This window comes from Pollachius pollachius, assembly GCF_949987615.1.
Source record: "Pollachius pollachius genome assembly, chromosome: 3".
Classification (NCBI taxonomy): Eukaryota; Metazoa; Chordata; class Actinopteri; order Gadiformes; family Gadidae; genus Pollachius; species Pollachius pollachius.
Genome location: NC_136936.1, coordinates 41917675 through 41932424, shown reverse-complemented (window position 1 = coordinate 41932424; position 14750 = coordinate 41917675). Strand labels below are relative to the sequence as shown.

At 42.7% G+C, this 14750-nt stretch overlaps 1 protein-coding gene across 1 annotated transcript in view; it reads left to right on the top strand.

The window, feature by feature from the left end:
• Positions 1 to 14750, top strand: part of ahr2 (aryl hydrocarbon receptor 2) — a 40254-nt gene that overhangs the window by 4080 nt on the left and 21424 nt on the right. Inside the window, exon 2 of the mRNA XM_079733628.1 lies at positions 4053 to 4243. Within this exon, the coding sequence (XP_079589754.1) occupies positions 4053 to 4243 (191 nt within the window). The remainder of the gene's footprint in view (positions 1 to 4052; positions 4244 to 14750) is intronic.

Genomic DNA, 14750 nt, shown 5'->3' with positions numbered 1-14750 from the left:
TTTATTATATGACTTCAGAAATGGCATATCTACCCTAGCAAGCTAATCAAGTCTAGATTAAAGGGCCTTAGACTTTAGACTTTAGTATCTTCAGACAGAATCTCTGCCAGCACCCTGATTGGTTACTTCTATCCTCCCCATTGGCCAAAGCACATTGAGCCGTCAGCAAGGTTTGCCGTAGTTTGGCCCTGTTGGTCAGACGTTTGCTTTGTCTTGGATTCTTCTACAGCAGGTGTACAGTTTGCTTCCTGTGCGTTAGGATGGACGTTAACTCTTTCGACTCTTCCCCGGTTCCGCGTCTTGGCATGGCTTGATGTTCAACATGTGTGGCTGATTTGGGACTAATGACATGTGTCTCCTTCAGGGACCGTATATTACATTTTTTTGGCCATCTGTATGGGTGGTCTCTCAACTTAGTTCCATTGAAACTCTGTTGCTTCCTTGATGGGAAATGCAAAGCTGGAGTTCCCCCGGCCAGAGACAACTGGACCGATGACTATTCAGACTTCCACTTACACAGTGTAAAAAAAGCTCATTAAGATTTAGGTCTATGTGGTCTTCAGAAAACTTCTCATGTCACTTTAACATTGACCTCCCACATAAACATTGTTGATCAAGTTGGTACGTAATAGAGGTGACATTCTGTGTTTGTGTTAGTCTAGCGAAATGCCGTGGTATGGGGATTTTTCTGATCGATGAGTCCCTGGTATACGTGTTGAAACTCCAGTAAAAGGTAACCCGTGACCTACAGTCTCTGGTTACAGAACGGTGTTGCTTATTTGCTAACAGCTGCTCCACAATAACGGACCGTCTACGCTGTTCGTCCCTTAAATAAAGTGAGCAATGCATGAGTGTTTTGGCCTGGGGTTAATTTATTTCTTCTCCTTCCGCTTTCTTGTCTGACTTGTATATCGTAGCTGGATGATCATGGCAAATTACTCACCCAGCCTGCAGTGTTATATTAGTCACTTTAGGAGACAGCCGTCTATGCAGCCCACAAAGCTGAGCTGTATTTTACATTTTATGGTGTCTAGTGTGTATGTGTATTTGTGTGTGTGTGTGTGTGTGATTGTGTGATTGTGTGTATGTGTGTGTGTGTGTGTGTGTGTGTGTGTGTGTGTGTGTGTGTGTGTGTGTATTTGTGGTTGTGTGTGTGTCATAATAGAAAGATGCTCGACAGCAGATAATCTCGCTCTGGCAAGGCCGGTTCGTCGACCTGAACTCATTGGTTGCTTATATAGGTTTTTTTTACTGTTTAAAAAGGTCATCCTGTTTTGCATTCACTAAGGATTTAGGGAGAGTTGATTTTGTCACTCCACGTGCCCTGTGCATCTTGTTTCAACACAAGATACTGAAAAACTATAAAATATAAAATAGAAAAAATGTGATTTGTTTAGCTCCGGTGACCTCATTTGCATGTTGCTGTAGACTGGGCTATTTGGGCTATTTCAGTTGTTGAACTCAACTACATTTCATTTGCCAATATGTCTAATTCGGTTATCGATATCCGATTCTTTGTCAGAGAGCACCATCATTATATGGTTGAATTGCTTTGTGTACTTCTGCAGCACCCAGTTCCACTGACGTGTGCACATCAGTGAATTCATTCAACTGGGAAGCACTGCATGGCCAATGAAGACGTGTTTGAATTACATCTGCTCATGCTATTTTCCTCTGTTTTTTCTGCAACAAATACTCAATGCAAAATCGTCGTTGAGTTATTTGGTAAAACTAATCCTGATATTATTGGTTGGCCATAGCGCCCAGCTCATATATTCAAGGGGTGGGTTTTTTAAAAAGAGTTGGGTAAACAATGCAGGAAAGGCAGACCGCGAAATACCGCTTAGAAAAAAAGTGTTTACCAAATAATTGTCTGTTTTTTGTAAAATGTAGTTTATCCAACCAGTAGTAGTACAAAATATGAAATTACAAACTGCATTTAGATGGAATTATGAACATTACGCAAGTATGTCTATGGGGGGCATGACTCTCTAACAAATTAACAAAGCTCAAAGACTATAAATCACATCGCTTAGCTATTTAAATCTGAGAAACAGTAGAAGAAGCTGAACATTTTGATATGTCTGTATATAGTATAAAAACTAGGCACAGAAGCTGTTTACAAATTGTGAGCAGTGGGTGGCGTCAGCTCGCTGTTTGTCCTCTCCTTTTGTCCTCTTTCTGTCTCCTCTATCTGTTTGTCCCCTCTGGTCCTCCTCTTTCTGTCTCCTCTCTCTGTTTGTCCCCTCTGGTCTTCCTCTTTCTGTCTCCTCTCTCTGTTTGTCCCCTCTGGTCCTCCTCTTTCTGTCTCCTCTCTCTGTTTGTCCCCTCTGGTCCTCCTCTTTCTGTCTCCTCTCTCTGTTTGTCCCCTCTGGTCCTCCTCTTTCTGTCTCCTCTCTCTGTTTGTCCCCTCTGGTCTTCCTCTCTCTGCTCCTCCTCTCTCTGCTCCTCCTCTCTCTGCTCCTCCTCTCTCTGTTACTCCTCTCTGCTTGTCCGCCCTCTGATCCTCTTCTCTCTGTCTCGCCTGTCCCTGTCTCACCTGTCCCTGTCTCTCCTCTCTGTACCTCCTGTCCCTGTCTCTCCTCTCCCTGTCTCTCCTCTCTGTACCTCCTGTCTCTGTCTCTCCTCTCTGTACCTCCTGTCCCTGTCTCTCCTCTCCCTGTCTCTCCTCTCTGTACCTCCTGTCTCTGTCTCTCCTCTCTGTACCTCCTCTCCCTGTTCTCCTCTCCCTGTCTATACTCTCTGTCCCTCCTCTCCCTGTCGCTCATATCCCTGTCTCTGTTCTCTTTGCTTCCTGCATCACTGTCTGCCTCACCGCTGTCTGCAAATCAACGTTTAAAATTAAGAAAAGAGGCATTTTAAAGTTTGTGTTTTACTCTACTTGTTGTTGTTTTTTGTGCTCACTTTGCGGTCAAGATCTTTTGCTATCCTCAGCGGGAGGAGGCTTGCTTTTATTTAGATTTTAGATATCGCCTTACATCCTTTTTATTCCAGTCAACCTTTCACACTTAGCTGGCCAGCAAGAGCAAGCCCCATTCTAAGCCTTAGTTGCGAACCCGGCTGCCGCAAGAAACGATGTGATTGGTTACAGATACCATGTCCCAGATACCGTAAACACAGATAATGCTGTGCTATTTGGAACAAACTATGGCTTGCGCTGGTAAAACAATGAATCATTAGTTTAACTTTAAGTTTTAAGTTAGGTATATTCTATCAGAGGTGCGTGCACGCTTCTAGAGGTGCTTAAACGCTATTTCAGAAATGTATGTGCTACATAAGAGCCGTTTACGTGCGTTTACGTATATTTTTGCCGATATGCGGCGTTATGGGAACTTTAAATTTATAAATTGGTTACCTCTTTATAAATCGTTTAGTGTGGTGGTTGTGGTGCTGTGCTCAGTGAAAGTGCTTTAACTGAATTAACGTTGAAGTGCTTCAAAAGCATTGCTGGAGGTTGAGCAGCAAATCCCAAGGAGCTGCTGTCCTCCAGGATACCACAATATTTTTATATTGAATAACGCTATATCTCTATTTTGAATATCGGCCAATGTTTGTATATATTGGTAATATTTTATCGGTATCGGCCCCTTCAATTAGGGTGTTTATTCTATTTAATACCGACCAAAGGGTAAGGATTCCCTGACACCTATATCACTACAGTGTGTCTCTACAGTGTGTGGTGCATTTCATAAACAACATTATAACACAACAACGGTACTAAAAAAGTATCACAAAGTTGCCGTTGGCCATAACCATGGCGATAACACACTATAACACATAATATATAATGTATAACACATTAGATTTAAAAAAAAATAATTTGGGTTGAGAGTTCTAGGAAAGAGTTTGGTCTGAGAAAATGTGAAATCGGTGCATCCCCTCCAATATTTTTTTTTTGCGCACCGATAATATAATATATAATAGCAAAATACATCTACACTACTGTTTGGTGTGCTGCTGCCTGTCAACAACACCAACATTCTAAGACATGCCGATGGAATATCCATTATTATCATACACTCATCATATTTGACCTTTTTAATCCCCTGCAGCAAGAAGCTCCCTGGAGTGGATGGGACCATCAAGTCGAACCCTTCCAAGCGCCACAGGGATCGGCTGAACGGGGAGCTGGATCGCCTGACCGATCTGCTGCCCTTCTCCGAGGACATCCGTACGCGCCTGGACAAACTGTCCGTGCTCCGACTCAGCGTGGGCTACCTGAGAGTCAAGGGCTTCTTTAAAGGTAAGAAGGCCCCCATATGTACTAACACACACACAGATAGACATACGTATACACACTAGTGTTGCACGGTATACCGATATTAGAAAGGTATCACGATACCCTCACGCAAAAAACGATACGATACGCTAAACTTTTAGTATCAATACTTTTATAAAAAAAAGAATACTTTAATTAAAATAAAGGAGAAAATATTAAACGAAAGGACTTGCACATATACAAGCAACATCAACTCTCGGTCATACTCAATAGGTCCATGGTCATACTCCTTGCACGCAGAGGCTAGTCAGTGGGCGTGGCCCTCAGCTCGCACTCAGCCACAGCAGCAGCAGGCAGTTCACTGAGCGAGTGAGAGGCAACGAGATGGCGACAGGTTCGGAAGCGCTTGCCGACAATCCTCGGCTTGTGGAGAAAAAAGATGGGAGAAGTGAAATATGGAGTTATTGTAAATAACGGATCAGAGTTGTCCAAGTAAACGCGGCTATTGACACTTCTGATCCGATTAGATTTCTAATCGGAATAGATCTATTCCTATCATGCAATCCGAATGTACTGTATATATGGCTTTTACAAAAGTGGTAAGTGTACGTCCGTATGTCTCTCACGCACAACCGTTATGTTGGTCTGGACTTATGTGATATGTGTAAGGGATAATGTTGTACAGAACTCGGGAAAATAAGCCCCGACAGGGCGAACCGGACTGCGACGTGAAGCGGAGGGGTCTTGCTTTGCCCTGAAGGGTATTATTTTCAATTATGATCTGCGATGTTCTATACATTATCCTGCTTATAACACGGCTTCTTGCCAAAACAAAATAATATCTTCACACGTCTTTTACAATTACCATTCGTAGTGTTGATCAGCAGAGAAATAGTCTGCCAAAGACGTTGACGTCGCTTAGCAACCGGACACGCTGGGGTTAATAAGTTACCGGACTACTTGCGGAGTGATAAGAAAGACATGAATCAGGTAAAAAATCCACTTCCCTTGACAGCGGTCTAGTTCGGTGTGCATAAAAGTACAGACGGACCAATTGCGAACTACTGCAGCTGCTGATGCCATCTCTCTAAGTTAAAAAGTAGCCGCACCCACCCCAAACCAATCGGAATAAGTGTATACATGTCGATTATAGCGGACTACACCACCTCTTATATTCCGCAGAGAGCCAGAGAGCTAACGTTATGCATTGTACATATTTATAATTCAAAATTCGTCCCATCCTTTATACCACAGATACTCTAGGATCTATAGCATATAACCGAGTTGTCTGATTACAGTTTCATTCATTTTTCACAATTTACCAGCTCTCGTTTTAAAGACCGAATCACCGCGCCATTCGTTTCAATGGGAATCGCGAGTGTCTATACTATAAACATAAAGTGTGCATATTTATAATTTGAAATTCGTCCCAGCCTTTATACCACAGATACTATAGGGTCTGTAGCATATAACTGCGTTTTCTGATTACAGTTTAATGCATTTTTCACAATTTACCAGCTCTCGTTTTGAAGGCTGAACAGACAATTTGACTGGAACAACTTAGCAGGTGTCCGTATATCAGGAGTTAATGCACACCCTGCAGCCAAGAATCGAGTATTCCCACAGACCGTGGTATAAATATTAATACGCCTCAATCGGAATACAATTCTCTGATCTGTAGAATTAATTTATTAACGTAATTTTCTCAAAAAGCAGGAAAGGACCAAGCTGCTGAAAGTTAAATCATAGTGAGACCGAGCTGGACCATTATTCATCTCTTTTCCAGATATTTTAGATTTTCACCGTGGTATCGGTTCAGTAGTGAGTATCGAGGTTTTTTCGGGCAGGTATCGTATCAAAGTCATAATTTTGGTATCGTGCAACACTAATAGTAATACACACATAAACACCTTACCAGGTTTTCAGATTCGTTGTTTGTTTGTCCGGTAATGCTTCACATCTTATTGCATATTCCACTTCTGGGAATTATGTTTTAATGGCATGGACTACAAGAAACTGATAAGCTTTACCATGGATTGAATACCAATTAATCATCAACTGATATCACTCGGTTGTATTGACGATGGCATTTCGTTTGATATTAACGATAAGATGTAAGCTAAATGGCACGTTGCTGTGGGCATGTTGTACATGTTGAAAACATCTATTAACAAGAGCGGTCGTGTTATTTTCTTCAACAGTGCTGTTGTTTAACAATTCTACAGCACTTTTATTCTTCATGGCTGGCCAGACAGACAGCCAACACATTAATAAATCAAGAACACATCTGTTACTCTACAAAAAACCCGGCACAGCCCTGCCCTATGTCACATCCTGGTTCATACGGTGCAAACCACAGATAGTCTGCTCAGTGTTGCACTGAAGCAGCTATTCATCAGATTCGCCTACGAAGAGAATGTCTATGTCCTCTGACCTATTTGCTTTAGCACGTGCTATCTTCAAATCTTGACCTCTTGGTTTCCTGGAAACCAGTCGACAGGCTACCATGGTTCAGTGCGAGAGTCATTTGATACTTCACATACAAATATGTTTGGCTTATGGAAAGATTGAGACATTTAATCAAAGAAACATTGCACTTGACAAATTGAATGCCACGCTCTGGGAAAATCGTACAGACTAAGAGGATTTAGGAATGCAAAGCATGTTGGAATCTTGTTATAGGAAAGACTGCTTCCTGAAGAAGCTCACTAGTTTGCCACACCTATTCTGTGACAGTTAAGAAAGAAAGAGAAAGAATGTTCTTACTGACCTAGCTTACTCTCGTGTGCTTTACACCTGAAGTACAAGATACAACGATACATGCGTTTGAAAGTGCATTTACAGACTAGTCAAATGCTATGCATCCTTTGTAGACAAGAAGTGAATCTGACTAACTAACTAACCTCCAAGCGAAATGTTATTTATCCTTGAGAGGGAACACAGTTACACCTCAGGGGGAAAGCTACCAAGCTCTCAATGTGTTGATACACTCGTATTCATGAATGTAAATCAAAAGCACACACCGCCAGAGCATTATAATGGAGGGCGTAGTGGAAACACACTATTATTTTTTGTTGTTGATGTTTCACACCTGCATACATTGATGGTCACTGTTGTGCTACGTTTGTGTCTATTGGGTAAGTGTTATCGGGGGTGCTTGAAATATACAGACACACTTCTAAACTTTCTGCAAACGTGACCGTTTTGATTGGCAAGATATTTCTGAACTTGTTTCACAATTTTTATTCAGAAAAGTATAGGCTTGTAGCCTTGATTGGCATATGGGATGTTATGCTGAACAGAACAGAAGATATCAGCAGGACAGTAGAGTTTTCTGTAAAGTGAGCCGGGGAGCGCTTTAAACGTTGTGAGTGAAGGTGTTGGGCAGTATTTGTTTCGAATACAGCTAAAGTTTTAAGTTTCTAGAAGTGGCTTTGGCAAACAACACCTTGAATCAGTAATATATTTATGACACCAAATAGTACTTAGTAGTAGTACCACCCATCACGAATGAGAAAAAAATTGACAAACACGTAGACTCGCCAAATTGTGATTGCGCTTGCATATGCTGACACAACCCAGAAAGCAAGATCAAAGCAACGATGAATACTACAATAACTATGTGTTTGTTTTCCTACAAAGGATCAAAAAGAAAACAATTATCTCCGAACCCTTTCTGAGTCACATATTACTCATGTAAATCCATGAAAGTTACTCACCACCTGCTATATCCTAAATATCAACAACCAGGTATTCTTAGTGAGAAGTTGGCAGACGAGTAGCTGAGTAAGCACCCAAACTCATTAGTCTCCAAAGCCTTCCTCTTCTTTGATGTCACGTCAGCTGTTGTTTTTTTCTACTAAGTTGTAGTTTTCAGAAAACGATTTGTAGCCTTAGCATCAAGTGGCTATTATCATTCACTAGCTGGCCCCCGCTAACCCGAACTGGGTCCCCGGCGAACAGGTGCGTGAAAGGTGTTAAGGAGGGCGCAAGGCGAGGCCCAACGCTCGCCGTGACAAATTTACGAGCTGTTGCAACTGGTTATTTGAAACGTCTCACGTGCTGCTGCTCTTAGAAAATGTCCCAGGCCGGTACTACTCGGGTGTGCGCTGATTTGAACCTTAAGAGGACAGGTGTGACACGGGTGAGCGGTCTTACGGGGGACAAGACCCTCACCCCACACTGTCCTTGCTCCTCTGGTGGTCACACCATTCAAACCCCTCTGCCAAACATCCTTTTGAAAGCCACAAACAGGATTGGGTGGCCTTTGTAACTCTGTACTCTTGATAGAATCTCATCAGTGTGACTGTAGAGGACAAATAAGGATCTCTGGTCTTGTGTGTCGGCGGGTTATGATCTTCAACCTAAGCGATTTTTCAATGTTACCGAAATAAGGCCTTCATTTAGAGGAAAAAATTCCCTGCCAACAGTTTGTGAATGTTAGACCCTGCTCCGAAAGCAGGCAGCGTTCTTTTCATGACGTCAAAGTACTTTTAAGTTTATTCTTCAACGTCACAAACGAAGGGACGTGGGCAGCGAGCTTTGTGTGGTTGTGGGGAGCTCTGTCTGGGCAGTGGTTGAGATGATTCTGGCGTCAAAGAGAGGGTTAGGCTTCCAGGACACTTTTAGTATAATGCCACAGTGTGTGTGGATGGTAAAGCTTCTTCGTAGCAACGATTGATTTTGGGATATTTGTGTCCGAGATAGGGTCAGCCTTCCATGACACATAGTATAACACTGTAGTGTGTGAAGCATTTGATGTACAGCATCACTCATTATAACGCTCATACACAATGACTAATACTAAAAAAGTATCGTAATCGGTTTGTGAGCATGAGATAACATGCCCCACTGTTTCATAGAACTCTAAAATTTCCTTTTTTTAATCTTGGTGTTTTCGAGTTCCAGTTAAAACAGCGGGTTGTCTTACACTTAAAAGGAAGAATGTACGTCATCGCCAAACTGAATCTTGGATTCCAATCACTTTTGATGGCACTGTAGTTGGAAAAACTCAATAGCATGTTGGGATAGCACGAACATGGATACCACACACGGAATTCCAGTGGAATCCTCACAGCAGTTGGTTTTCTAAACACTGGTTATCTTGTGTTTATAAATGTGACAAGGCTTCAACCAGTCTGTCATTCCCTCCTTTGCATTTTTGAGCTCTCCCTGTGGCCCTCAGAGGGGAAGGAGGTCACAGGTCATTGCCTCACCGCGTTACGGGACAGGCTTTTGCCACTATTACCTTCCAAGCTTTGATCGTTTTCCCACCCTCCTAACCACCATCCCTGACCCCCACCTATCTACAGCTCCCTACGCTTGCTGCCCTGTCAGTCTCTTCTGCCGTACTCCCTCAAACCCCCCAGGCTCTCTAGTCAAGGGTCAAGTTCAATTCTGCCATAAAATCCCTTCCCAGGGTTGGACTTTGCAGACCCCTAGCTCCGTAAAAAACAGGGGTACTCTCAAAAGGCCATTGGGTCTCAAAGGTCAGTGGATGCACCATTGCATATATGGCCCCAGCTCAACAAGAGCCAACTGTAGATTATTGTAAACATTTGTATTAATTAGTTTGGAAAGCACTTTATTAAACAAATGCATTATTTATTAGTATTGGATTCATTTTTATGCAAAGTAAACATGGCAGTCGTCACATTAGCTTAGTCAAATTACATTGAAATCTAGACAGTTGTTGCTGGATAGGATATTCCTGAAGTTATGCTTGATAAGTAAATATACAGGGGGAGTTGTTCAACTAAGACTAGCATTGAGAAAAGCAGTGTAAGTATTCTTGTCAAAGCAACGTGAAACACTGTGTTCTGGCTAATATGCTGTTTCAACATTGTTTCAATAAAAGACGAGTAGGAAATATAGCATTTGGAATATTTCAGGGAACATTGAGGCCTTCTTCTGATAAAGGGTGCTATAGCGTGTTGCTTTCTCCAGTATTTCCCTCTCTCTCTCTCTCTCTCTCTCTCTCTCTCTTTTTCTGTCTCTCTCAATCTCTCTCTCACTCTCTCACTCTCTCTCTCTCTCTCTCTCTCTCTCTCTCTCTCTCTCTCTCTCTCTCTCTCTCTCTCTCTCTCTCATTGTGTTGGATCTAAGAATATAACTGTGAAGAGTGCCTGTAGTTGATCCAGGGGGTGGGAATCGACATCACATGGCAGATCACTCGGCCATGTGCATCTCATCAGCGCCATAAATATTCCCGCCGCGTTCCTGTCATAGAACATAGGGCCATTCATCACAATGAACCAAACAAGAGAGTTGCATCACATCATTTCCTCATCGCAGGTACTGTTTACACTGGAGCATGGCATGTGATGCTGTTTGTCAGCCGTCGTGTTCCCATGGGCCACAGTCCTCTAGCGGCCATCTTGGTTTCACCTTGGTTCTAAGCGCTACCTGGGTGGATGTAGCATTCCCCCCGGATAGCTTTCCCCCAAGCTAGCGTTCCCCCAGCTAGCATAGAGAACCAAAATGACCGCTAGGCGGATCAGGCCCATTGTGTCTCGCCATGGCCCTTGATGACTCATCTGTGGTACATGCATTAACATATATAGCAGACATATTTCCAATGCAGAAACAAATTTCTGTGTGCTTGGCAACCCACTATTTCTCAGAAACAGATTTTTGTTATACCCTTTAGTATGCTGCAACACTTGTGAAACCTACACCTGGATAGAAAAAAAAGGAGAGAAAAAACGCCTGTCTCACCGCATTCATGGGCAGCCATGCTGGCTCTGCTGTGGCACGCTGGGCTTGTTTTAAGTCTCCTCGGCGCTTTGAAACTGGGCTCTGCAGCAGACAAAAGGAGTTGTATTGTTGGCATGCTTATCTCTCCCCGTTTGGCATGACACGAACAATGGAAGCCCCCATACGCACAAAAAAGTGAGCTGTTTATAATTTGGACGGATATCAAATCGCAGTGTCAAGTAGCACACCTTTGTCTCGGCGGACGGATTGGATAGCTTTGATATCACCTATTGTCTCGTGGTTGACCATTTGGGGAGTTTTGTTTTTTTCCAAGCAAGTTCCCTGATTTCCTGTATTATGGTGAAGAGATCCGTCTGAGGGAGATCCGATTTTTTTTTTGTTCTTCGAGGCTCATAAAGATTGTCTCAGCGAAGACACATTGCGAGTTATACGCACTGTATTTCATTCTGACACCCGCCCCATCTCCCGCATTATTTAAATGTTATGTATGATTTGTACAACACTTAGGTTGTTAGCAGTCGTTTGTCAAGATGCTCTGGTTAAGGCAATAAATGTGCCGGAGAAATGCTGGCGTTAACAGAGAACGGGACAATGTTTATTTCAGGAGGTTGGTGCGTTGAGGAAAAAAGGGATGGTACGCCAAGCAATCACCGTCCTTAGTCTAGTGACAGGACAGACCAAGGGGGCCTCTGAAGACACGAGATGGTATCAGCAGAGATGATTCTGTAGGGTTTACCAAGCCACACACACAAATACACACACTGAATTTGTACGCACACGTACAAAGTATTTTCTTTCTTTCAACTCACTTTTATTCAACATGACCGATTTCTAACTAACTAACTAACTACTAACTTACTAGATATGTGCATACACAGACATACACACACACACAAACACACACACACACACACACACACATAAATGTGCACGCACACACAGTGTCAAAACATGAGCACGAGATGAGCGTTCAAGTTGGGACATGCCTAGCATTTTGGATAAAGATCCCGTAAATGGCTCGCCAAAAGAGAAAAAAGCTTTTGAGAGAAGAACAAACATAAGCGTTTTAATTTGGTTCAAGGGCTGGGGGAGGGGACGGGCCCGGGGTGGGGGTCGTGTTTCAAGAGCTGTTTCAGACATGACCAGACCTTACTCTGTGTGCATGCACATGAGTGCATATGTATGGAATAACTACGTTTCCCGAACCCTTGAAAACCGTCTGATCCCCATTAAGCAATGTGTGAATTGACCTCATAGCGTGACTTCATGCGGCATTTATTATTGACTATTCTGGAATACACCGAGACCCCTGCTGGTGACATATTTGTGACACCGTTAGAAGTTTGACAAAAATTGTCGACAGGCTTTTTAAGTCCATTGAAAACATCCTGCATCTGCTAGCTATTACGGTCCATGGAATGACGCCATTTTTTTTTCCAATGATTTTTATGAAAATATCACGAAAAACACACTCCCACACATTGAAACCAACCACTAATGCGCACGAAAACGAACTCCTCAGATGACCCACGGATGTGAAAATACCGAACTTAAGTAGATTACCAGAGAGTTCAAACAGGTTTCTCTGGGTGCTGGCAAATGTATATCCTCGCTCGCGCAGCATGGTATAGGTCTAGTCTTGTTCATTAATAGAAGCTCATCACAGGCTTCAATTCATAATTAAATGTGTTTCCTCAAAAAGCCTAGGATAATGTTCACATGTAATACCGCATGCAACAGCTACTGGAAAAGAATAGAGCATTTGGGTGCCAGGAATGACAACAAATGTAATCATATTTTCAGTTCCTCACAGTTTTGGGGCACACTCAGCTAAGCCACGTCTTTCTCCACCCTCAAAAACGTTCAGTTCCTGTTTTTCCTCCAGTTAGCCACGGCTATCCCACGATCGTTTTTGGTTGTTTTCTTTCTTTTTTCTGTGACATTTAAAGCTTCTAAAATGGATTTGTCTGTTTACATTCCAAATTAAATTCAAATTCGACTCTTTAGCCAATTGAGAATATTTGAAGCACAGTCTTGGAAGAACAATTGATGTATTGTTGTCTCTGCAGTAGAAGAAAATGGTGATTCACAGGTCCCGGAAAAAGATGACTCAGACGTAGATCCACAACGGTTAACAAACTAAAAGTGGAAATTCACAGATTTATTGTTATTACTTTCATGAAGACCGCTTTTTGCACACAAGGACTCACAAAGAACCATTCAGTTTTTTTATTTTATATTATTAAGTGTGTTAGTTTTCAATCCCCATTCAATGTCACTCCTGATAGTGTTTTCATTGTTCTTTCCATGTTGTTGCTACAGTCCTGATTTCGTCGTGTTTTGGCTACAGCAAAACCTTCCGATCACTTCCGCACTCATTGGTTCAGTGGGTTTAATGGTTATCAAACAGACCTGAGTTCAACCCCGCGGCGGTACGTCAGCCAATCCACATCCCACCACTACCTCTTGACAAGCCACAGTGGTTGTCCACACATCTATCTGATCTGAGGAGCTAAATTTAGCAAACAATGTCAGGTATTTATGTATTTATATATATATTTTTTAAAAAATTGAAACCTAATTTCGGGACATGCACAATGCTACCGCGCTCCCTCCCTGCCGGGGAGATTTGAATAACTGCTGCCTGCCTAAAAGCGATAAGAATCACACGGTAAAGGAATACATGGGACACGCCTGAGGGCCAACAAAAGGCATCTTGTTTTGGTTTGAGCTTTTTTTCAGGTGGGGCGGGGGGGGGGGGGCACTGTCAACAGTAATTTACAAACAGGCAAAACAAGAGACGAGAATAGCTCTCTGTGTTTGATACTCCTCCTGTACCCGTTGCACCATAGCAAAAAAAGCAACTAAGCTTCCTTTGGGTTAAGAAATGTATGTGCTTTGTTTGTTTAGTTCTGTCATGCAAACTGCTTCCTTTGCAGTTTTCTTCCCAGTGATTTCAGGGCCGGTTGTATTCACAGTTGTTTGTTTAACAACAGTGTTCAAGGCTTTCCCTGGTTTTAACTTCCAAAAAACAGCCTACATTTCATTCAGAGACTCCTTCCCTCCCCTCAGGTCATGGAAGCAGTCAAGGCATTAATCATGTGAGTGACAGGAGGATGGACCTATGGCCTGCATGGCCGTGTTCATTGGCTGGCCGGCTACTGGCACCGCCTTTTCCTGCACATCTGCGTGAGAACAGAGATCTGTGTACAGGATCTGCTGGAACTAAATGTTTTCAAATCAAGATAATATTCCCCTATGCATTGCTGGCATGCTCTAAAACTCTCTCTCCCTCACTGTCTTTATTTCGTGGACTCAACCTCCCCTCACCAACTCTCTTTTTCTTTTCTCTCTCTCCTTCGCTCCCCTCTCTCTGCCTCACCCCCCTCTCTCTCTCTTGCCCTCTCTCTCCCCCTCTTTCCCTCTCTCTCTCTCTCTCTCTCTCTCTTGGTTTTGGCAGGCCCCCAACTCCATGACTGCAGTATTTCCGTCAGGCTCTCCTATTTTAGTGTCTAAATACAGTTCTTATGCTTTCTCTCTTTGGAGCTACATTTCGGAGCAACACTTTGTTGTTCGCACAAAGTCTTTCTCTTTAATTATCTGGGTTTCTAGCACTTTTAAGACTTTTGTCAATACTTTCAACTTCACATAAGCTTGAAGTGTAAGAAGGCTAAAGTTATAAACTTAAATCAAAGCTAAGGTCAAAGCTAAGGTTTGAATCCCTCTCACAGTGATACATTGTCCATCCTAATAGTGCATTTACCCCGGCCAGCCCCCTGAGTTTGAATTGTTTTTCTTGTTTATGTATTTATGT